This window comes from Sapajus apella, unplaced genomic scaffold, assembly GCF_009761245.1.
Source record: "Sapajus apella isolate SASKATOON/1434 unplaced genomic scaffold, GSC_monkey_1.0 scaffold13, whole genome shotgun sequence".
NCBI lineage: Eukaryota > Metazoa > Chordata > Mammalia > Primates > Cebidae > Sapajus > Sapajus apella.
In genome coordinates this window covers 6642754-6667367 of record NW_022436953.1, presented here as the reverse complement: position 1 = coordinate 6667367, position 24614 = coordinate 6642754, and the positions used below count along the sequence as shown (strand labels likewise).

Sequence of the window (24614 nt, the reverse complement as noted above, 5' to 3'; positions counted from 1 at the left end):
GCAGGTTGTATGGTTGCCTAAGAAGGGGTCTTTGAGAAAGCAGAACCAAAATTGGAAGTCACAGGGTACAACTTTACTCTCTGAAGTCTACTCTATTAAAAAGTTTTATGTGGGCCAGGCATGGTGGCTCATGCCTGTAACCCCAGCAATTTGGAAGCTGACGTGGGAGGACTGATTGAGCCCAGGAAGTCAGGGCTGCAGTGAGCTGTGATTTGCTCCACTGCACTCTAGCGTGGGTGACAGAGTGAGACCCTGTCTTAAAGAAAATGTGGTTTTTATATTCCTATATTCTGATCTGTTTCGGGACTATTTTGTTTTTGCTGTGAAATAGAAAATAAACTCTTTTCCAATTTCAGGCTGCAGTAGACAACATGGGCACCATTTTGAGGGGCAGGGAGAGAGGAAGACAGGCAGCTAAAAGTAGTTCTGTGAAGAAGACAGGCAGCTAAAAGTAGTTCTGTGAAGATAAGTCTAAATTGACTTGTCCTGTGGTCCATTATTGGTGTAACTGCATGGCCACCTAACAGAGGAGAGGGGTTAGGATTTGGGAAGAAGCTACTTTGCTCTGCCTGCTTTCTGAGCCTCTGGCTTTGTTCTATCTAGATGCCTCATGAATCAACGGTGGAGCACATACATGTAGATATCAATGAGATGGAGTCTCCTCTTGCCACCCGGAACCGCACATCAGTGGATTTCAAAGACACTGACTACAAGCGGCACCAGTTGACACGGTCAATTAGTGAGATTAAACCTCCCAACCTCTTCCCACTGGCTCCCCAGGAAATTACACACTGCCATGATGAAGATGATGATGAGGAAGAGGAAGAATAAGGAGGAAAACCAAAACACCGAGCACCCATTAAACAAGTCCTGGCAGGACTCACAGGAACAGATGTCCCTGTTAGGGTTCTACTGGGGGGGAGGGAGGGGGGCTACATGAAAGGTACATCTGAAAAGTTTCTGAAGATTCTATTGTTATCATAGAGAGATACTTGTTTTGGTTTTGTGTATCTGTACTCTCTGCAGGTGGTCCAAAACTGTAATGGAGTCTGTATTAGAAGAAAATAAGGGTAAAACCAGGCTGAACTGCATGCTGGCTCCATTGTGGCTTGTGACACTTTTTAAAAATCATCAGTATGTCATAGTGTATCTGGATACACAAGGGGTGGTGAAGGGTCTCAAGAGTAGAACAAAAAGAGTGGGAAGAGGTGATCTGAAATGCTGTAATGTTACAAATTGTGCTATAACAACAACTCCAAGATCCACCTTTTTCAGTGCATTACATGGTGTATTGTATATCATCAGTGGAGAAATATATTATATCCATGATCAGCTGTAGTCTCTGTTAAGGTCAAGTTTCCTTTTATAAGCCTTTAAATCATCCTCAGTGACTCTGGCAAGGCTGCCTCTATCAATCAATCAGTGGCTTTGCACAGATGTATTTTCTACTTGCTTTAAGGTAGGATTCAATTTTGAGGGAAAAGACAGTATTCTTAATACTTTTTTTGTTATTGGCACAAATGCTTATTATTTGTTATCCAAAAACAACCTTTTCCTTATCTGTGATAAATCTATGGAAAGAATTTAGCTGTAAGAGGACAAAGGAACAAGTCCCCAGAAAAGAAAGGGAGGAACTTCCTTCTTATCCTACAGTAGAACATTCATCAGTGTGGGCTATATAGCTGTGGCTCATGCTACCCAATTCCAGATTTCTTTATCCTCTAGAGTTGACTGCTGTATATTAAAGTTGTTGAACATTAAGAGGGCTCTGTAAGCCAGAACCTTACTAAAGCAGAGAGCACAATCAGTTTGAATAAATTCACTCAGAATCCCAAGTCGAGGCCAGGCGCGGTGGCTCACGCCTACAATCCCAACACTTTGGGAGGCCAGTTGGCAGATCACCTGAGGTCGGGAGTTTGACACCAGCCTGACCAACATGGAGAAATCCCATCTCTACTAAAAATACAAAATTAGCTGGCCGTGGTGGCTCATGCCTGTAATCCCAGCTACTTGGGAGGCTGAGGCAGGAGAGTTGCTTGAACCTGGGAAATAATGGAGTTTGCAGTGAGCCAAGATCATGCCATTGCACTCCAGCCTGGGCAACAAGAGTGAAACCCCTCAAGAAAAAAAATCCCAAGTCGAAATCACTTCTTGTTTTAAACAAGAATGAATTGTTACTGTATATGTTAGGGTATTAAAACTGTTTCACCAGTACAGTGAAAGTTGTTCCAACATCTTAAACAGTGGTTATATAGACTCTTAGTTTAGCCATCATATATTTTCTTCTATTCTTGTCATTGGTCAACAGGGGAGGGTAGATTAGCTGCTCTAGAATTCAATAAAGTGTAATATTTCTAATGCTGCCTTTGACCTATTCTGTAGCACAACTGTAACAGCTATTGGTCTTCAGGTGGGTTTAGATTTGGTGTAGTAACATCAGTTTGACATTCTCTTAAAGGAAATATGTATTTTCAAGGAATGTGAAAATGTTCCCGGATCTCTTTTGGTTAAAAAGAAATATTCAAGAACTGATATAACATGATTATATTCGTGGTATTTCATAGGCCTCACAGTTTTTTCCCCATAAAGTTTTTTGTAACAGACTGTGAAGTGAGGCTTTTAAAAAAAAATTCATTTTATAAGCAGGGAACATAGCCCGATTACTTAGTAGTATAGCCTCACTACTTTGGATATATATGGCTTTAGAATAAGTCATCCAAGAAACATACATTCTAAATGGTATCTATTGGGAATATATGCCCCTTTAAAAGAATCAGGTCAGAAATGCAATTGCAATAGCAATTAGACTGTTGCCCATGTTAGGAGACTGTGTGGTCATCCCAATTACTAATTATTATCATTCAAGATGGAGATGTCCCAGTTTAAAATAGTCCCAAGTTTTCTTAAACCCAAATAGTTTATGAATATATTACATCTACAGAGCTACCTTATCGTAGTAAGTATATTTACATATTGTCCCTTTTACGGCCACATGATGGCTTTGATTTACCACTTCTTGTGTTACATCCATATAAGTGTCTCTTAATAGCCAGATGATTCCATGGCAAATGATTCTCTGGGTCCAAAGACAGGAAAGTGAAAAGCACACAACCAGCTGGAATAAGAACTCCACTGCTAGTCACAACTCTCCCTAGGACCACCGAAATGTACTATTAAGGAGCTCTAGGATTCCACAAAACCCACAGCAAAATGGTGCCTAATTTAAAACATAAATTAGGAACTTCTCTCTGTTGCCAGTAGTTAAGGAAGTTGAACTTAAAAGGTATACTTTTCCTTTGAAAAAAAAAATTCTGAGGAGTTTTACACCATGAGACGAACAGTCTGCCATCTCTTTACAGAATTTTTTCCTAGGCATTTTGAAAACACCATTTACAGGCATTGTAGAACACCAGGCAGCCCCTTCTTGGGTGCTAGATGGAGCTCCCAACCTTACAGTATGTACTGACTAACAGGGAGCCTCGCCTCCCCAGCAGCTGGTCAGAGGTACAGCAGACCCAGGCCCTGCTGGGTTTCCTTGGGGAGAGGAATTGCTCAGTACATCATCTCTGCAAAGATGGTCAGTGAAAACTCATGGTGAACTTCAGAAAAGTTGGTCACAGCCAAGAAAGTTCAGTGTTCTGTTTAGACCTAAGATATTTCCTTTTGCCATAAGCATAGCTCTGCTGAGACCTAAAATAATAAGGCAAACTTTTCAAGCTACCCTAAGATACTTTTAGAAGTGGTTTTTAATAGAACTACAAATCCTTAAGTCACATTAGCATTGTTTTTAAGGAACCACTTATAAAAGCCACATGCAATTGCATGTCAGATTTAAAAATTGTGTTGTCCATGTTTAGATATTTCTAAATCAGACATATTTATTTAAGAAATACTTTGTCAACAACTTTAAAGCCCAGCAGTTTTTCCAGGGCTGCTTGGTCATTTTTAAATAAATACTCTGCTTATTCACCACAAATAGCCTGAGACAAACAACTGCATATTTAAGTCTGTATTAGGGTAGGAACCTTATCCAAATTCCATGTTATGGAAACTATTTAATCTCTTTGATGGTGGGAAAAATGGTAACTATGATCTAGCTATTGCCATACAGTTGACACTCCAATTCCTCACTTGGCTTTGTAGTTTAGGGCTTAAATACTTTTGTTTCTCATGATGATCTTTATTGGTGACCAGAGAATCCAGCTTTTCTTAAAGGTTTTCCTCAAATAGAACAATTTCAAATGATACACAACTTTTGGGAGGCCCTGAGAATGAAATCTCTACCAGAGCAACCTTGAGGATGATGGAAGAAAAACATGCACTACTGCTAAGAAGCAGGGATGACCACAGGCACAGGCAGCCAGAAAGCAGAAACCCACACTGCCCGGCACACACCTCCCGACAGGAACGCAGCACGCCACACTGTTCTCGCACTGCTAGGTATCTAGACACAGCAGAAAGCAAGTCCTTTAAACAGGCAGCGGGACATTCATCTATAAAATTAATAAGAAGCTTTACTTTTCTTTAACCTGGATTTCTTAACCATTTTTCCCTGTCCTCAGACACAGTGTCTTCATTTCAAGGCCACACAGTCTGACTGATTCCGACAAAGGTAGGTGATCTCAAAAATAAAATATATACAGTAGTTAAGTTTCTCGGTAGAGCTTTAACACAAAACAGTAGTCCCCACTGAACACAGAACATTACATCTCAAACTTGCCGACTGTTTACTGTAAGACTGAGGAATCTGTTTTCCAATTTAAAACAAAACGATGAATTTTGAATCTGCTCCCTTTATTTCTTCACACCAAATAACTAGATATAAATATGTCCCTAAATGCTCTGGTCTCCCATGGAGCTCTTCCCAAAGCCATGTCTGGCCAGGGGTATAAACCAGGCCTGAAGAGTCTGGACTGAGATAAACCTTCCCACACAAACTGGAGCCCAAGCAGCTGAGCACACATTTTTCCCAGGAAAGACAGCAATAGTCCTTCCACGTCTCACAAGTTCTTGAGATACTTGGAAAGAAGATTTGCCAAGCAAACCTTCCCCACACTGAAAAATGTTTATTCAGTGTCCAGTCTTTAAGAGTGTTCTCACCAGAGGTAATCTTTGATTTGAGGGTGTATTTTGAAACAAAGAATTTTTTGAACCCACTGACCTCAAGTCAGTGACTTAGGAGAACTGCGGTAGGAAAGCTGGCCCAATCTAAAACTTCCTGTCATGTCTTGGCCTACTGTTTGAACGCTGTAGTCACTAATACCCTGACAGGAAAAGCACTTCAGAGAAGTCTGGCAACTAATTCCCCTCCTAGAAACGTGCATCCTCGGTCCTCACAGTCATCTACCAGGGGAGAAGCCTGCCCACAGAAGTCAGAGAAAAGAGCCCTAGAACCGTCCCTTTGTCCTGGGACTGCTTGCAAATAAGAGCACAGATGTGAGGCCCTTGGAGGGAAAATGATGCAACTACCATGCAAAGAAAGCAAAAGTTTATTAGCCATCTAATAGAATTTAACTTTTTGGCTGTAATAAGGAATCATGTCTTTATTAAATTACCTTCAAAAAGTATAAAATAAGTTTCCAGAAATCAACTCCAGGCTATAAGAAAGTCAGTTTTTACCACTTTGTCTACAAGACCCTCTGATCAGTATTTGTTTCTTCAGAAGTGCCGAGTCAAAAATGTGTCTAGGGAGCACAATTTTTGTGAAATACAAACCCCGGAATACATCAGGATAAAGCTTAGAAATGAGCAGATGTGTTTGCACTCTGAGGATGCAGGGGGTGGGGAAGTTTAGGCAAATCTCATCTTGACAGCAGGAAAAATTGCCTCCATTTTCCTTGGAGCATTTCCTGATGTGAGCTAAGGGCTCATCAAAACCAAGTGAGTAAAACAGGAAAAAAACTAGTCAAGGCAGCAGGCTGGGAGTGAATGTGCTACAGTGATTTCTTTCCCCAGCTCTGCTGCCACTTCTGCCCCGCTTCTAAGGAAAGCAGGCTCCCAAGATGGCATTTCACTGGACTATAGATACACCTCATTCTACCTTCAGGAAGTCGGGTGATGACTGGGGAGGTGGGAGTGGTAGTTCGGCAGTGTCTCAAAGCCAATTCTGTCAGCAGCTCTTCCCTGAAATGTCTCCATCCACAGGACAAGTGTAAGTAAAACAGACTGCAAATGCCATGGTTAAATAAATTCAGTAGTGATTATAAATGGACCAGTCAAGAGGCTAAATTCTTAGAGCACGATTCTTTTTGGAATGTACAATGGAGACTAAGAGTGGAGAGAAAAGAGTTTCCAAAAAGATGTGGCTTAGGAATGGATCACAGAGGGTCCCTGAAGCTCCACCTTAAGTTCTTCAGGGACTGGTCACATGTGAGTGAGGACAGTAAGAAGGAACAGAAGACAAAGTGGTGATGGAAGAGAACGTGTATCATCCACACCAATTACTGGAGAATGCAGGATGTCCACTAAACTCCAAAGAGCATCTGCACCTGCACCTGCCTTGCCACACTCAGGTCGGATGTTTTTAACTTGAGAGTGACCTATCCGTGCATGCTCTGACCTTCCTCCCAGACTTAGCATAGCAGAGGAGGAAATATAAAGCCATCCTCATCTTCAAGAGCCAATTGAGAGGCCTGAATGAGGCCTTTGGTCTTACCTAGGAAACACCACTGGTTTAGCCCAGCTGCACTGTGTGTTATTAGTGACTGAGCAGCCAATATATGGGGCAATTCGACTGGATACTCTGAATGTTCTTATGTAAAGAGTAACTGATGGAGGACAGATTACAGTCCTTGCAAAGGAGACCACCTTCCCCCTAGGATTGGCTGTACCAGGCTGTGACTCAGAGGCACAGAACTAGTACTCACTTCTTTTAAGACTTCACACTGTCCAAAGAATATGCTCTTCTATGTTGCCATGCTGAGGTCCAGTCCCAGCTTTTCCACCAGCAAAGCCAGGCAAGTGGGCAGGGCAGTTGGTTCAGCCAGGCTGAACACAATGGCATGGTTGGTGTTGCATAGATGAAAGGGAAGAGGGAACACACGTCTGCTAGAAGGGTGAACAGAACATCTTTTATCTAAATAGAATAGAAATAACAAAAACCTTGTAAAACAATCACAAAATTTACAAATAAATTGGTACAAAATAAATAGGAGAGATTGTACATCTACAACATCATTTGAATTATAAAATGCATTCATTATGACAATCAGCTTATTAATCCTATACATGTCATTTGTGCTTATTTAGGTTTATGTACACAGCTCTGCATACTGTGTTCAGAAAACTTCACTGCTCAAATGCATGAACTGTACACTATGATACAGTGAATAAAGGCTGAGAAGGATGAAAGTCAGACACAAAGCAGGGTCTTGAGGGCCAAGGCAATGTTGGCACTGGGCCTTAAAACCAAGAAAAGGCATACTAAGCCCAGATGGGCAGGCAGCTTCCATTATCCAGAAAGATAGATTCTGCAGTCCAAGGTAAGCAGAAGAAACCATTATCCTTGTTGGGCCAGGCAACTGACCTGCTTTGGGAGGAAGGAGGCTGTAGACTCAGCTAGACTCTGCCCTGCACAGGGGAAGAGAGCCTGTCACCAAGAAACCACCTCAGAAACATTTCATGGAGGTACTTGAGAGGCCTTGCCACAAGGTAGACCTGCCTCCATCCTCATCCAAAACACGGGACCTCAAGAATACAGGTGGGCCCAACTAAAGGGGCTGGGGAAGCTAGGCCAACATAAAAGCAGCAACCTCTTTATAAAAACAAAAAACACTACCCTTTCACCTGCTTTAAGGGATAGCAGAACCCTAGGATCCATGGATGAGGAAGCTTCAAGATAGATTTTGTCCTAGTCACAGATGAAGTACTACCAGGCATATGTACATAATAAATAATATAAAATAAAGCATATATACTTGTGGGTTTAAAGGACTCCAGAAACAAGAAAAAATGGGTAACTTCACCTTCACAGTAGACTTCAGACTTGGGAAGTAATGAATCAGAAGCTAGGCTGGGGCTCTCTGGGAAATAAGAATCCTAAGACTTCATTCTTTCCAACCGCACTCTGCTCTGGAAGCCTGAGCCTCCAATAAAAAGGGCAGGCACCCAAGCGCCACCAGGTCCACTGGATAGTTCTCTTCAGGGTGAATCTGCAGAGGAATCTGCCCCCTAAAGAACTGCATCCTAAAAGTGAATCCATGTGGATCAGATGTGGGCACATGCCAGAAGGTATCCTTCCAAACAAGGCAAGACAATACTCCCAGTCATTGTCATCTGTTCATGGTCCCAATGGGTATGAAAACCTGAAAACCTTGTGTAGTCAAGTCCTTCTTACAGTATGTGTTAGATCTGTGTACATATAAACCTTGGCATATGAACACCTAGAACTTTACTCTCTTGCAGCTAGAACCTTTGTTTCCATGTTGCTTCAAGTTCAACCTGGTATTTCCCATCAAAAGATATTTAGAACAATTCTAGTAGAGATGATGGCTGTGGCTGTAGCACACAGAGAGAAGGCTTCCTTGAGCTGCGCCAACCACAGCGGTCTGAGAAGCAAAGAAGGCCCCAGCCTAGGATGGCGGGAGGAAAGCTGCTCCCTACTCTGCAGCTACTGTGCACTGCCATCTCCTCTTCGCGTCCGTAGGGTTGACCAGGGACTCTGGAATATGAATCTTCAGATAGGAAAGAAGGTAGCAAAAGGGAAACAAGCAAGCACACCGTGATTGAGACAGAAAGCTTGCAAGTGCTAGAGGAGGAAGGCTCGCCTGTCACAGCCTTGCTAAGTAACGGCGGCAAGCTCAGCCTTGATGCACCACTCACCCCTCAAATGGAGGCAAATGAACCTCAACTTAGAAGTCTGCAAACGTCTCTCTCCTATTAACCAACTTGAACACCTAAGAAATACGAAAAGCTAAAGATTTGCAAACGGCCCTGAGGTATAAAAATCCACTGAGAAATTGCTCATTGATAAAATTATATCAGAAAACTTTCTGAATCCCCAAATCACTTTGCTATTCAACCCCCAATATCCCTACCAATTCCAGGTTAACATACAATTCACCCAGACACCCTTGACGGACAGAAGCACCACTAGCCTGGAGCCCAACATGGAACTACGTGGCCCAGGACAAGAGCCAGTTTCCTCAGGAAGTAAGCAATGGTACCTCACAGGCCTCCTGGACCCTAACCTGCCAGCTCAGTCTTGAATATCTCCTCAACCCTTTGCAAAGAAAAGCCCCTACCTGGGCTCAACAGCAGAGGGGAGTTTTTCTCATGCCACCAGGGGGCCTGGGTCATGCAACATAGTGTGCAAAGCCAGCCCTCCCTGGCCCGCTGTTGCTTGGAGCCCCAGAGAACAAGGTGAGCACCTTCCTGGGCCACCCAGGTGAGTCATCTGCCTAGGGTCACCCTTGGGGAACAATGGGGGCAATGCTGGTTGCCCAGGAGACCTCACCTTCCTGGGTCTAGGCAAGGCGAGGATAGCTACAGATCCCCGCTGGCTTCAGATGATGACAGAGGTGGTTGTGTTTTTACCAGCCAGGACACAGGCTTGATCAGCCAGGGCCTACACAGGTCTGTTCCTCAACCTGGAGAGAGGATTTCAGGGCAGGAGTTCATGGTCCCTGCTTAGCTCCAATTCCTATTGCTCTATTTACTAGGGAAAATGTATTTCTATTTGTTTCTACCATTGTTTTCCTAGACTTGGAAAAGCTGGTCCTTTAGTGTACAGTGCTGAGGACAGCACGGGTAATATACTCACAGTTACTGTTCCACATTAGAGTGAAGCTCTGCATTCAACATTTGCACTGTCCCTTGAAGTCACATTAGAAGATGGTAGGATGCCCCACTCCCTCCCACTTGGGGATGCCAACCGCTTCCACATGGGCATTGAGCTCCCTGCAGGGAGTGAGGTGAGGAGGGAGGAAAGAACAGAGTTCAGTGTGGTATCCTTTCAAGTTCAAATTATGTAAGAACCAAGATTTGTTAGTTGATTAGCACCCCGGTATCTGTGTCAGTTTTAAGATTTTGTTTTCCTAAGAGTTTAAATGCATGATTTTGAATTTGCCTGATGAACACAGGACAAAGCAGTGAAGGGAAGGAACCTCCAAGACAGCAGGAGAAAAGGCCTCCTCATTTACAGAGCAAAGGCAGAATGTCCCAGGACTACCTGGATGCTAGGAATTTAGCTCCAATGGAGCCAGTAGCTGCTCAGGAGCAGGGGAGGCCCTGTCCCATCCACAGAAGCCCTGTATAGGAGGGCAAGGCCTCTCCATCAGTATCCAGAACTCAGAGGCCTGCATTTAGTCCACTCGACCCACACCCTTCTACACTTGAAAACGTCGCAGCCGTGGGAGGACAGTCCAGCAGAGGGGGCTACAAGCAGCCACTGGACAGCAAGACTGCAGCTATTGGATGGTCTTTCTTTGCTGGACCCCACTGGCTTTGTAGAGGTGAATGGCAGAGGCCTTCCAAGCCAAAGTCATTCTCCTGCTGCCCGGAGAAGCAACAGCCCAGTGTCTCCTCCAACTGTCCGAGGGGTCAGTTTCCCGAGAGAAAGCAGGGCCTGGAAGAGGGATCTGGCCGCTCAGACATGGGTGCTGTCTGAAGGGTCCTAAGTTCTCCCCAAAGGAGCTGTTGGCTTTCATTCCTTCAGGGACCTGGCAGGAATTATTTTAGATTCCCTATTGTTATAAAACAGTGTGAAGAATAGAAAGTAAAGAGTAACAGAAAATGAATACAAACTTGGCAGGCTAAAATGTCATCCTTTGGGAGCCCCACTGATGAGCCACTCCTGCCAAGCTCTTTATAAGAGAATAATTTGCAAGAAGCCATCACACTGAGCAGGTAAGACAGTAGTAAGAAGTCCGCTTCTCCCTGGAGTCACAGAGGCAGCCGCTGGCATCCCCCCTCCTTTCCCCAGACTCAGTTGTTTAGGATTTATAAAGGAACGGCAGAGCTCTGAAAACACCAACACACTAGCTCTGGTTCCAGAGGCTCCTCCCAGTAGCAAGGCATCCCTGAGACAGCTGTGTGTGGAGAAGCAGACACGGGCCCGGATAGGTTGATAGGGCGGAGCTCCTGAGGCCACAGAAGCTGGGCTAGGCCGGTGGCCCAGCTCCCCGCAGCTCAGGGAAGGCCAGCACTGCGCAGGACCAAAGCAGGGGATAGACACCTTCCCCCAGCCCGGGGCCAGGCTTCACTGTGTTGCAAGGACCGCTCATATTTACATACTCCATACTGGTGGTGTGTTCAATAAGAGGCATCTTAAGAAACTGACTTTTAAATTTGAATGGTTCTATTTAAAAAAAAAAAAAAAAAAAGGATACTTAGACTGGGGTTCCCTCTAAGGTCAAGCTACATGATGGGGGCAGGTTGGGTGCCAGCAGCAGGCCACTCAGCACCCTCGGGGGTCCCCATGACCCTCTATATCAAGTGAAACCAGTACTTCCCCCACTATGGACATGGCACCTTCTGAGAAAGACCCTCCAGGACTGACATTGCAGAGGAAATACTGAGCTGAGTGTGCACAACACCGAGGCACAAACTGCTCACCAGGCGCCAGCCCGCCTGCTGCCACCTGCTCCTCAACCACACTCCCTGCCCCGCACAGAGCCCGGCTGGGCTGGATGGACTTCCTACCTGGAGGAGGGAGAAGACTGCTGCTTAGCCAAGGCCTTGCTTCGCGCAGTGAGCCCAAACAGAAAACGCTGTCCCCTTCCTAGTGATGGATGCGGCGGGCACCGACAGTCCTATGTGAACACTGGCAAGTATGGTTTCATCTCAGTGTATGAATAGCCAACAACACGCACACATCCCTCGGGCTAACAGAACACAGAGAAGCTCTAGTTCAGGATTCAGTCACTCAAATACTTCCTGACATCACTTCACTACATGATGAATTTGGCATTAAAGTAAGACAGAGACACACATATAATGGCCACAACACACATTTGGTTTCTGAATCCCTGTTTGGGGCCAAACTGACCCTGGCTGTACAGGCAGCCTCTCTGGCGTCGGCCACATCTGAGGCGGGAGGCACAGAGGCCCTCAGGCAGGGGACACAGCCACTGCCGGGCCCCGTGGGCTCAGGGACAGGGGAAGAGGGACAGCTGGCTCCCTGGGAGGAGGAGCAGGGGCTGGCAATCCCCAAAGTTCCCTCCCTTGAAAACATGGGTCTGGAAATGCCTTCTCGGCACACGGTACAGAGTACAGCTGGAAGGTCCGGCTCCTTTTCTGATAACGTGTGTCCTTATCCCCTAGTGGGACGGGGAGGGGCTTGCACTCCACATCACGTGTTTACTGAAAAGCCCTGTGGAAGATTTCCATTTGGCATCTGTGTAGCAGCATCTCGGGTTAACAAGAGCAAGGACCAGGGAGGTGGGTGACGACACTCTGTGGGCTCGGGCGCTGGGTAAGGGGAGGGCTGGCTGGGAGACCCCAGGCTGGAATGACAGGGTGAAGTCAGCTTGCCTCTTGCCAATGATAAACCATGGGTTTTAAATTCATTAACATTCATTTTGGTGATAAAAATTCCTTAGGGTGGGAGCAAAATCACATTCCCAAGCAAATGTTAACTCTTCCTGAGGGAAAGGGGTACAGTTAAACATTAAATTCTCAAAACCCCACTGAGCTCAGAGAGGTGACTGCGGTCCCTCTGAGGCAGGCTACGCCCCACAGTGATGACAGACTTGGCAGGTTCTGCAGTAACACGGTCTTCTTCATTGAGCCAGCGAGTTCAACAGTGGTACCCACTGGGGTACAGAGGAAGGGTGCCCCTCCCTGGGAGGGCCAAGGAAGGCCATTGGAGGGGCAAGTCCGGCCTACGAGGGTCACATCATGGGATCGCAGCAGAGTTCAGACAGAACAACTTAAAACTCTGCAAAAGACACTTTTTAAAAACATGATCTCTTGAAAAAATAAATCGCAACAATTTTCAACTTCATGCAAATCGAGGACAGAAGAGCATGAATAATGATAAAAGGGAGCGCTGAAAAAATAAACATGATTCTATTTGGGCGGAATCAGTTCATCTCCAAAATCTTGAACGCCATGCCCCGGCTGCCAACTCCACACTCTTGTTTCCATTCCTCCCCTCTCCGTCCTCCTCCGCAGCTCCTGGGAAGGGCACCAGGTCTTTGGTCTCAGGATGTTGCGGGATGCAGCACGGCGGACAAGCTCACACCAGTGGAAGTCATGGGCAGACGGGGCTGGGCCCTCCAGAGTGGGCGGTGCAGGCCGGCGTGGCCTAGATGGCGCCTTCGCTGTGCAGGCTGTGGTTGGCCTTACTGTGTGTCACACAGTTCTGTTCGTTGAGTAGGTTGGCTGTCTCGTCTGGCAACCCGTCATGCAGCTCCGTAAGAGTCAATTCGATTTTAGTGTTTTCACTGTCTGAAGACTGAGGGGTTTTGTCCATCCGGGATGCCATCAAGGCATTTTGGTATTGCTGTCTTGAGATCTGGGGCCAGAAGACGCACAGAAAACAAACCAAGATAACGCTTATTTAGGTTCTTTTATCTCCACATCAGACCACACGTTAAATCCCGACAGGCCCACGGCAGCCTCTCTAGGAGAAAATCACACTTGAGCGCAGTGAGCCACTTTTTAAAGTTCACATTGACTTTGGTGAACAAGTCAGTTCCTACTGATGGAACCCAATTCCAAATATTATCTCAAAACTTTAGAGACTAGAAAATAGAGACTGGTTTCCCCCAGCTAAAGCTGGCTTGTTCTCCAAAAGTCATCTTCATTTCAGACCAAGAGGAGCACCCTGACTGCCAGGCAGAAGACAGAAGTGGAGCCTTCCCTGCAATCCTCTGGAGTCTCCTGACCTCAGCCTTCCCAGGGCCAGGCGGGGAGCCACTGGAGCCAAGCGCCCAGGAGAGCTCTTTGAAAAGGGGCTGTTCTTTTTTCCAGGATCTCCAGCTCCCGTTCCCTGAAAGAGCCACATTTGATTTGGCAGCTCACTGGATAGAACCAAGATGATCAACGTCTTTCTCAACCTGAGGCTTGGGCACAACAGAGGAAAACAGGGTTTGTAGTTGAGAATGGACGGCAGGGCACCCACAAAGTGACAAAGGGAGAGCTCCGAGGAGTGCCGGGAGCAAAACAGACAATTTTCCAGGGAAGCTGACATCTAACTGCCAGGCCCCGCCACGCGGCAATCACATCTCTCACCTTAACGAACTGCAGATCCGAGAGCGCTCGCACTGAGTAATCGGGGATGTAGACTTGGAGGAGCGAGGAATTGAGCTGGTTATTGCTGCTTCCCAGTGTTGGTGTGACAGCGTCAATCCGGTCGCTTCGACTGAGAGAGTCTGAGTGATTCAAGCCACATGGGCGAGGAGGGGACTTATTTTCACCTGGAAAAGGAGGGAAAAATCCAACCATTTAAGTAGATATTGCCAATAAAAACAGCTCTTTATTTTCCCAAAATAAAAAAGACTCAATGCCACACAAGCCCAACCAACTTCTTCCAGACGTCTCAGCCACACAGTGCGCCACAGATGGTCTCCTATGCACAGCAGACGCGCTGGCTTCCCTGTACCAGCCGGCTACACCCATCTCAGCTGCCTGGGCCTGTGTATGTGACAGACACAATCCTCCCAAGTCTCTAACAGCAAAGACCCTGCACTGTGTGCCTGCGTGAGGAACATTCCCAGGTGTTGTGAGATGCTCAGGCGAGGGCAGGCCAAGGTCCGACATGTAGAAACTGCCTGATATCAAACAGAGGCCACGAGAAGACTGCACTTCATCATTTTGCCAGAAGTAAAAACAAGAGACTCTTCAGAATATTCATAATTCAGTATGTGTTGTAAAGGGATCAAAATATTTGTCTGCTCATACCATACCCTCCAGCCAAACCTATTATCTTTGTCTCTGACCCCAGTAAAATCCCCCAACAGGTAGCCCGAGGATGTCTCAGGAATTCAAGACTGCTGGAAGACATTAAAGCCTTGAAGAGTCTGAATAAGTTATCTTGGGCGCTATGGCATCTCCAGACAGGTTTCGTAGCATCCTTTCATTAAAACAAAGTGGAAGAATGCCAGTCTCGGTGTTGTTGCTCTTCTGGGGAGTTCATTGTTACTTCTAATATAAACGTCATAAAAAACGCCCCTCACCAAGGCTTCTTTCACTTTTTGCTTTTCTAACCAACTCTATTGTATAGATGGGAACTGCGTGCCCACCCCGGCCAGGTCTTGAATCGCGTCATATCACAGGATTGGAGGGGACCAATTCTCTCATCTGAGGCTTGGCTCCTCTTTGCAATGTGTCCCTGACAGATGCCCCCCAGAGGAGCTGGCTTTTGGCTGCACCTGCCCTTCAGCTATCAGGAAAATTTATCATCGTTCCCATCAAAATGTGCCTCCCCTAACTTCAAATGACAGTCTCACTTGCTCTGTGTGGAGCTCCAGTGAGTACCTTTTCTTCCTCTGCTATTCAAAGTAGCCCTCAGCTAGGTGAAGAGAGTGATGGTCCCCTTAAGTCTCTTCTCCACGATAAATCCTGTAGCTGTTCTTCATCTCACCCCATCACTGTCTTAAAACAGGACACCCAGAACAAAACATAAGTATTCCACGAATCTTCGGTGACAAGTTCACTTACTCCTAATTTTTTTTTCTTTTTGAGATAGGGTCTTAATTTATCACCCAGACTGGAATGCAGTAACGCGATCTTGGCTCACCGTAGCCTCAACCTCCTGGGCTCAGGGGATCCACCTGCCTCAGCCTCCCTAGTAGCTGGGACTACAGGTGTGTGCCATCACACCTGGCTAATTTTTATATTTTTGGTAGAAATGGGTTTTTGCCGTGCTGCCCAGGCTGGGCTCTGGTTACCTGAGACTCCCAAAGTGCTGGGATTACAGACATGAGCCACCGTGCCCGGCCATTTTCTCTTAAAATTTTTACATCTTAACTGTCCCTACAATTGTGAAGTCATGAGCTAATTTTTCATTGTAAGACAAATTCAGAGTGGCAGTTCCCCTTGTTTCCACTTCTGAGAGAGCAAGGCAAATTAACAATTTAACAGACTTTCATATTTAGCAGAACGGAACTTTGAATAAGTGACCCACTTTTGCTAAGGTTCAGATTCCTTACCTGTAAAATGTGGATGATGATTACCTGGTACCCATTTTTTTTTTTTTTTTTTTGAGACAGAGTCTCGCTTTTGTCACCCAGGCTGGAGTGCAGCCATGCAATCTTGCCTCACTGTGACCTCTGCCTCCCAGGTTCAAGCAATGCTCCTGTCTCAGCCTCCCAAGTAGCTGGGATTACAGGCGTGCACCACGACACTTAGCTAGTTTTATATTTTTAGTAGACATAGGGTTTTGCTGTGTTGACCAGGCTGGTCTTGAACTCCTGACCTCAGGTGATCCACCCACTTCAGTCACCCAAAGTGCTGCGATTACAGGCGTGAGACACCATGCCTGACCCTGGTACCCATTTTATAAGGTCTGACAAGGGTTAAAAATAAGATAATGTATAAAGTGGTTACCTGACATGAGTAGGTACCCCATAAGTGAGCCTAGTTAGCTTTTTTTTTTTTTTGGAGATGGAGTTTTGCTCGTTGCCCAGGCTGGAGTGCAATGGCACAATCTCAGCTCACTGCAGTCTCTGCCTTCTGGGTTCAAGCAATTCTTCAGCCTCCCTAGTAGCTGGCATTACAGGTATGTGCCACCATGCCTGACTAATTTTCTATTTTTTAGTAGAGATAGGGTTTCTCCATGTTGGTCAGGCTGGTCTCAAAATCCTGACCTCAGGTGATCCACCCGCCTCGGGCCTCCCAAAGTGCTGGGATTACAGGTGTGAGCCACCACGCTGGGCCTAGTCAGCATTTTCTATCCTTTCTTGTCAGCTTCCTCCCAGACTGTGCTACCATGAGCCCACCCCCAACCCAGCCTTTGGACATGCAATGGCTTCACCCAGGATGACAGATTAGTCAGTTTTTTGAAACAAAGGATCCCACTGTATCCCTGGGCTTCAGCCATCAATCTCATCACCATTTCTACAGATACCTTTGAAACAATGTCTATGTGTTAACACTTGAAGGCCATAAAAACATTTCAAGGTACTTTGCTACTGATCAGACCTCTGCCTGTCTGAGGCTTCCTGCAGTACTTTTGAGTCTCCTGTTTTCTCCTCAAGATGATTTTAGGGTGACTCAGTCCGCTTCCTCTCACCCCACTGCCCTCTGTTGGTGTGAGTGGACCCTCTCCTCTGCCAGAAGCCTGCTGCCTGGCCCCATGGCCACATCCTGGAGGAGCAGGCCCTGCTTTCTGGGACCCCTTCCACAGCTCATAGGGCATGAGCTTCAGCTCACTGCTCAGAGCCTCAAATGCCATCTTACTTCTAATAATAATAATAATGAAGGTCCACATTCTTCATCTGAAGCCCTGCGTGGCCAGAGGTGTTTGAAATTTGGAAGGTGATACAGTCCATACATCCACATTACAGACTACACGTCAATTCTGGGGCAGCCCTAGTCCACAAACACATTGACTTGTGCTGAGATGGACGAGGACTCACACCAAGCAGAGTGAAGACCGTACTGGCTGAACCCCAGTTCAGGTCAGGTTTTGTGGCCAAATTTATGTGCCAAAGTTTTATGACAGTAATTATGGAAAAAACTCCCAAGATAAATATAGGAAAGTTGTGTTACCAACTAGGAAATCCCAGCAATTTTAATTAAAGACAGATTAAGCCTTCTCCCTTCTTGTTAATGGCTGGACGAGTTAGCTAGGCCTGGCCGCCCTCTCCTGCAGGGCAGTCAGCAGCAGCAGGGTAGGAATGTGCCCGGTGTTCACTCCAAAACAAAGTCAGGTGGCGGGAGAAGTGGGCCACCTGCCTGATGGGGAGCAGAAGTGCTCACGCTCCGCTCATAGGGACGTGGGAACGAGAAGCCAGGAGACAGGAATGCTGTGTGCCTGTGTGGATGGGGATTTTTCTTGCATACCAAGAGGAGTTCAGTTCTCAGGCCTTTGGCAAATGTGTTCTTTAAAAGTGGCCTCAAGGTTTGAGGGCCTCTGCAAACTCCACACACCGTAACTTTCTGAGGTCAGAGTAAGAACCAAGAACAGCCTCCCCCTACTGCTGGCCTGAAAATTCAAGGTCAGCCGTGCAGGTAGGAAGAGCAGGGAGCGCTAACAACCTGCGTGAGAACCGTCCCCCTTCCGTTTCCTGGCACATGTCTCCTGTACACAGTGACTGTGCGGTGTTCTGGACTCTCCACCTGCTGTGGCTTATGTTTTCCTGGAGAGCTCACTATAAAGTTACAGAACCTTAGAGCTTTAGTGCTCCAAGGGACATTCAAAACAGCTTGTCCAGGTAAAGGAAGCAGACCTAGCCAGCCAGGTGTGATGGGGGCAGCGGAGGCAACCCGGAGAATTATGGAAAGGAAGCATGCAGAATTACCTGGAGAACCTGCTGCTAACAACTCTGTTCTGCTGACAACAAAGGTACGAGACAGGGACAAAGGAACTGAAAAATGGAGAAAAACAGGGTGAGATCGCATCAAAAGGCAAGAAAAGAGATCTCTATAATCAAGGGACAGGAGGGGATACTCATTCTACCAATACAATATGAGCATTCAGTTGCAGAAATGCACAAGTCAGTAGAGTATTCTAGAAACAAAACAGAATACACACTGCTTTCCAGGAAGAGGAACACACGGAGGCCAAGATCAGGCGAAATCCTACCCATGAGCCTGTTACTAACCCAGAAATCTCTTAAGCCACTAATAACCAATTGGGGTTTATAGCTCGAATCGTGCTACTCTTAAGGGTTTAAGTCACAAGCAGTGGCAAAAAGGGGAGCTCAATTAGTCAACTGCCTTAAGAGCCTGGCCCAAACCACTGGTGCCTACACCCCAATACTCACTCACTGCACAGCTAACAGCTCCCCATCTGTGGCAATTCAGCTCAGTATAATTTTGACCTGAAGCTCTGAATTGCTTAGGAATGCTTTCCAATCTCAAAAGAGGGGAACGTAAGTAAAGAACACATACACAGATTTCCTGGGAATGCAGACCAGAGTCATCCTCCTCACCGCTTACTTGGGGGCTGCAGCCCCCATCAGATCGAAAAGTCTCAGAACATGTAATGTTGAGCAGGAATCACACCTCTGGGGCAGGCAGGTCTTAAGGACTGATTATTGTAGGTTTTCCCCAGACAGCGAACATCAATAAACAGAAACTTCATCTTGAGATGCCTGTACTAACTGCACCTCTCAATGAATATACAAAACCCCAAATCTTAGTCGTAAAGTTAAGTAAAATACTAGGCTTTGGAATAGATAAGATGCCATTAATGAAATTCCCCCACTTTTTAAAACTTTGAGACGGAGTCTCGCTCTGTGGCCTGGGACACTGGCGTGCTCTGGGGTCACTGCAACCTCTGCCTCCCAGGTTCAAGAAATCTCCTGTCTCAGCCTCCAAAGCAGTTGGGACTACAAGCATGTGCCACCATGCCAGGCTAATTTTTGTATTTTTGTACAGATGGAGTTTCACCATGTTGACCAGCCTGGACTCGAACTCCCCTTCTTTTTTAGCAGCTCCAGACTTGGGAGGCTACTCACCATGTCTTCTGAATGAGACTTGTCCTTCCATTACAGTTCAATAGGAACTGGGCTGACATTTACATTCCAGGAACCAGTAACTGGTAGAAATGTACAACCCACTCTTCTAGTTTCTTTTTTTTTTCTTTTTTTCTGAGATGGAGTCTCGCTCTTGTCACCCAGGCTGGAGTACAGTGGTGCAATTTCAGCTTACTGCAACCTCTGCCTCCTGGGTTCCTGCAATTCTCCTGCCTCGGCCTCCCAAGTAGCTAAGATTACAGGTGTGTGCCACCATGCCCAGCTAATTTTTTGTATTTTTAGTAGAGATGGGGTTTCACCATGTTGGTCAGGCTGGTCTCAAACTCCTGACCTCGTGATCCACCCGCCTCATCCTCCCCAAGTGCTGGGATTACAGGCATGAGCCACTGCGCCTGGCCACCTCTAGTTTCTTTTCAGAGTCATCTTATAAATCTGGTTCTGCTCACCTGGGGCTAATTTGAGGCTGGCCGCCAAAATGCATCACAGTCACAGCACCTTTCTGCTATGCCCATGTTTCCTCTCATGCTTTAAGGGGATGAGGCACTGTGCAAGGATCATTGCATCCTAGTCTTCTAATAATCACATGAGCTGGTATCATTATATCTCCTTAACAAGAAGGAGACAAAGGGCCTTGCTCAATATCACGCGACCTGCCTATATTTGAGCTGAAGCTATAACCCAGGTCTTCACATGCCTAGGTAAGAGCTACCCTAACGAAGGTCACCTTTAAGTTCACAACAGAAATCTACTAATGAAGTTGGGTCAGACAGGCCCCTGTTCACAATGGCTGTTGGTGAACAGTTGACAATGGGGACACCATGCCCCCAGAACTCAAACACCTATACCAGGATAGTGAGAGGGTATTTTTGGGACAGAGAAAATCTTGATGTCTCAGTGACTTTCTAACTGTAACATCTTTGGGTTCCTCAGACTATTACTGGGTGGTACTGTTGATGAAGACCGATGTCACAAAAACAGTCTTGTCTAGAGGTATCTCCTCCCCTTTGAAGCCTGGTTTTCAGGAATTCTTTTAAAATGAGCTATTAGGTTTGAGGTTTGTAAATGAAGTTTCCTAGCACTGCAGATCATGTGGTATTTTTGCCACAAGGTGGCACTCCAGAACCTCTGTCGAACTGCCTGACCTGTTGGGGCTGCATAAGGTATTAATAGCAAGGGTTTGCGTTCTGCCAAGCAGCGCCATCCCCAGAGGCCAGCAAGCCACCAGGCATCTATCTGTGTTCACATCTGAGAGCCCATCTGGCTGGCTGGCATCTTGGAATCTTGTGCTCAGAGAACTTGGTCAATCCCCCATGGCCATCCACCCTTATGGCTGACTCAACTGGCCAGCTCTCCAGACAAGAAGAGCCGGCCACAATCAGTATATAGCAACAACCTCATTGGTCCTCAGGAACATGCAAATTAGGACCTCCCAAACTGCTAACATTTAAAAGACTCAATAATGCCAAATGCTGGATAGAGCACTGGAACTCACACAGCACAGGTTGGGGGTAAGGAGGTACATCAGAGCTGAATCCAGAGGCACACACCCTCTGACCTGCAATGCCACTCCCAAGTGCACACCCAGCAGAAACGGTGACACACATTCACCCAAAGACATGTTCAAGAATATTCCAAGCCACATATTCATAGTAACCCCAGACAGGAAACTACTCCAATGTCTATCAGCAATGAAAGCACATGTGCGTTGCTGTGCATTCACACAGTGGCATACCAGACATGGCAAGAGGAAAGCGTATGATCACACACAGCAACAGAGGTGACGTGACAAGCACGATACTGAGAGAAAGCAGCCAGCCTGTGTAACATACACCGTGTCTCCATTTATGCAAAGTTCAAAAGCAGGCAAAACTAAGCTAACTGAGAAGTCAAGACGGCAGTTACTCTGGGGACCAATGACCCAAAGGGAGCATGACGGGGGTTCTGCGCGGCTGGTGATGTCCTGTCTCTTAGTCTGGGTACAACTTAAAACGTGTTCAGCTTGTGAGAATTCGTGGTGTACACATAGGATTTGTGTGGATTTTCTACCTATATGATGTACTTCAACAAAAAATTCAAAAAGGAAATGAATGAGGCCAGCTGGCAGATACAGAGAGAAAGATGACAAGAGGGAGCCTTACTTCCTAACAGGCAGCCCTGCCCTACACGGCTGGGGACCAAACGCACCTGGAGAGGCCGTCAGGGCCATCACACCGTAGTATGAGAAGGCGCTCGCTTCAAACTTCATACCTTCTTTCCCAGCTTCAACTTCCACTTTCCCCTGTGGAGAAAAGAGGCAGGTATTTTCAATTCAGTTGCATGAGCCTATCTGCACACTCTGTACAATATTTGGTCCTTCCTGAGATTTTTGTCTGATTTCCTTTCCCAGCCCTATCGAGGAAGTGAAGCTTCAGCTCATCTTTCCCATTGAGAGGAGGGGGCTCATTTGCTTTAAACATGAAAACTAGATTTGGCTGGTTATGCAGAGGTGACAGTATAAATAAAATAATTTTGCATTAAAAACATAGGATAAAATTTTCTTTGTAGAGCTACAATCTCGCTACGTTGCCTAGGCTGGTTCCAAACTCTTGAGCTCCCGTCTCCCTGTCTCAGCCTCCCACAGGGGTTAGAGGCGTGAACCACTGTGTGTGGCCTGTGATGTTTACTTTCTGCGAGTCCACTTAGTACCTTCCCAACATGTGTACCATGGATCCCAACATGGATTCTTCAGGAGCCTGCCAGCAATGGAAAGATGGTGGTCTCGCTCCATCAGTGGGACCAGCACCAAGAAGATGCTGGGCGGGCTGTACTCCAGCCTGGGCCACAGAATGAGACCCTGTTTCAAACAAAAAAGATGCTGCACTATGCCACCTGCTGATGCAAACTATTATTTTATATTAAGTTTCCAATTACAAAAACTTTCTCATTTCTTGAGAAGATGAACTACTGCATCTCTTTCAGGTTTTCCTCTGCTTAACAGAAATAGTGGTTTACCAGTTCCTAGCCAATTATCTTGCCGTATGAACTTACAACTCTACCCATAATATAAAATCGACCTGCAAATGGGAAGGTGCTAAAAACCCTCCCCACGCAGGCAGGGCCCTACATGTCCCAGATGAATGTGCAGCAAGGACAGCTGAGCACATGAGTAGCAATGGCCTGTGTGGCACACAGGAGCTCAGCATGAGGAAGACGACGTTGGGAATGGAAGCTCCCAGAAAACACTTACTTATTCTCGTTTAAAGACAAATCGCATACAGGAAGGAAAAGTGGCGTATGACCAAGAGAAGGGGACAGCACAAGGGAGGCCCAGGGCAGTGGCAGTGGCCAGCCAGGCTCTGGTTTTGCAGGGAGGAGTGAGGGCAGGTCTGGAAGGCAGCTGGGGGGCTGGGGTCCTGGGCAGTGGAACAAAGTCTGCTTCTGCGAGGGTGGCAGCCACAGGCCTGGGAGGGAGTGTGGTACAGAAGCTATGGATAAAGCACCAGCATGATTTGGAGAAGCCATCAGGGAAAGAGGAGCACAGGAACCAGAGGAGGCCCATCGGGAGGGGCTGAGGAACGGGGACACCAAGAGTGGGAGAGAGGTCAGGGCTGGAGACGGGGACCTGAGACAGGAAAAAGACCAAAGCACAGCCTGAGACTGAAAGGGAAAACGGAAACCCTAACAGGACCACAGCAGACAGTGGCACCATGGCAGAAGACCAGGGGAAAGAAGAATTCCAGGGGCAAGGATGGTCAGGGCCTCATGTACTCAAGGCCACCTGGGAGCAGCATCACTGACCACGGGCTGCTGGGGGCTTCAGGAGGCCTTCCCACCCCACAGAGGAATCAGTGGGAGACAGTGGCCCCAGCAGGAGAGGGTCAGGCAGCAAGTCATCCCCATCTGTGGGGCCACGGGAAGGTTGTTCAGGATTCGGGACTCTAGATGCTGGGGAAAATCCCTGGAGTAGTGTCCCTTCAGAATGGGGGGAGAGGAACAAGGTTCAGGGACCGCAACAGAAGAGTGGCTGTGGTACGTGTCTCCCCAATTCTGTGTCCATCTCTTCCTGAACTGACACTTAGGTGCTGGCTGCAAATGTCTGCTTTGTAGTTTGTAACCTTAAGAGTGGCTGCGGGACGCCTGACCCTCCATGCAGGAAGTCAGGAGGAAGGGTCAAATGCAATGGAGCCTCACGATGACTTCCGTTTCTATGGACCCCCAGTTATGTGAAGCGTTTGTTGTACAAGTTACAGGGCCTTTCGTGTTGTGTCCCTGCAGAGAGGTGTTAGGTCACTTTTTTTTTTGTAGATGGAGTTTCACACTTGTTGCCCAGGCTGGAGTGCAATGGCACGATCTTGGCTCACCACAACCTCTGGGTTGGGAGTGGCAGCTCACGCCTGTTAGGCCCAGTAGAACAGGGAGTACCAAAACAAGACTGTAAAACAGAAAACCGTGTGTCTTTTCCCCCTCTGTTTAATCCACAGGTCCACACTATCTGTCTCTTGGAAGTGTGTGGTAGCTCCACTCCGAGGCATGAAGCTCTGTCTTGCACACTCAAAGCAGATATTCCCAAATTAGTGACGTTGGCTCCTGCCCTCTGGCATTCTCATTTAACAATATAGGTGAACCTGGGCATCAGGATTTTATTTAAGAAGCTCTCCAGGTGATTCTAGCAAGCCACAAACTTTGGGAATCATTGCTTTAACTGTCAGTGAACAACAGCCCCAGCCCTAGAAAATGTGTGCTCTGGCCTCTCAAGGGACTCCCTCAAAGGCAGTGTAGCTGAGTCGGCTGATTAAGCAAGGGCAGCTGCGGAAAGACTCAAAACTCCAGACCACAGCCATTCCAGCGGATGCTTCCTTTGCCCTTTAAGACAGGATCCCAGGCAGGGGAGGATCCGCCATCTTCCCTCTGGTCTCCATCTAGTCGAGATCAACCGCTGCAGGGTGGATATGCTAGCTCAGCGATTCCTAGATATTTCCATCCTAATGGCCAGTAAGACACACCTCTACAGAGACAGACACAGGGAAAGATATGGGGGTGGCAAATTTT

The 24614-nt window shown here is 46.8% G+C and overlaps 2 protein-coding genes across 19 annotated transcripts in view; one reads left to right on the top strand and one right to left on the bottom strand.

The window, feature by feature from the left end:
- The window catches only part of NT5C2 (5'-nucleotidase, cytosolic II), a 178655-nt gene extending 176292 nt beyond the window's left edge, over positions 1-2363 (top strand). For 13 of the 15 annotated variants that reach the window (XM_032281471.1, XM_032281474.1, XM_032281479.1 and 10 more), the window contains one exon: positions 604-1329. In XM_032281471.1, coding sequence (XP_032137362.1) covers positions 604-831 — 228 coding nt within the window. In that variant the 3' untranslated portion in view covers positions 832-1329. Of the gene's footprint in view, positions 1-603 lie in introns of all 15 variants that reach the window. The other 2 variants (XM_032281472.1, XM_032281473.1) reach the window with 2 other exon arrangements.
- The window catches only part of CNNM2 (cyclin and CBS domain divalent metal cation transport mediator 2), a 170168-nt gene continuing 147149 nt past the window's right edge, over positions 1596-24614 (bottom strand). Inside the window, exons 5-9 of one of the 4 annotated variants that reach the window (XM_032281468.1) lie at positions 21771-21864; positions 18408-18473; positions 14176-14360; positions 6867-7075; positions 1596-4444 (exon numbers count right to left, since the gene is read on the bottom strand). In XM_032281468.1, the coding sequence (XP_032137359.1) occupies positions 6872-7075; positions 14176-14360; positions 18408-18473; positions 21771-21864 (549 nt within the window). In that variant the 3' untranslated portion in view covers positions 1596-4444; positions 6867-6871. Of the gene's footprint in view, positions 13457-14175; positions 14361-18407; positions 18474-21770; positions 21865-24614 lie in introns of all 4 variants that reach the window. The other 3 variants (XM_032281467.1, XM_032281466.1, XM_032281469.1) reach the window with 3 other exon arrangements.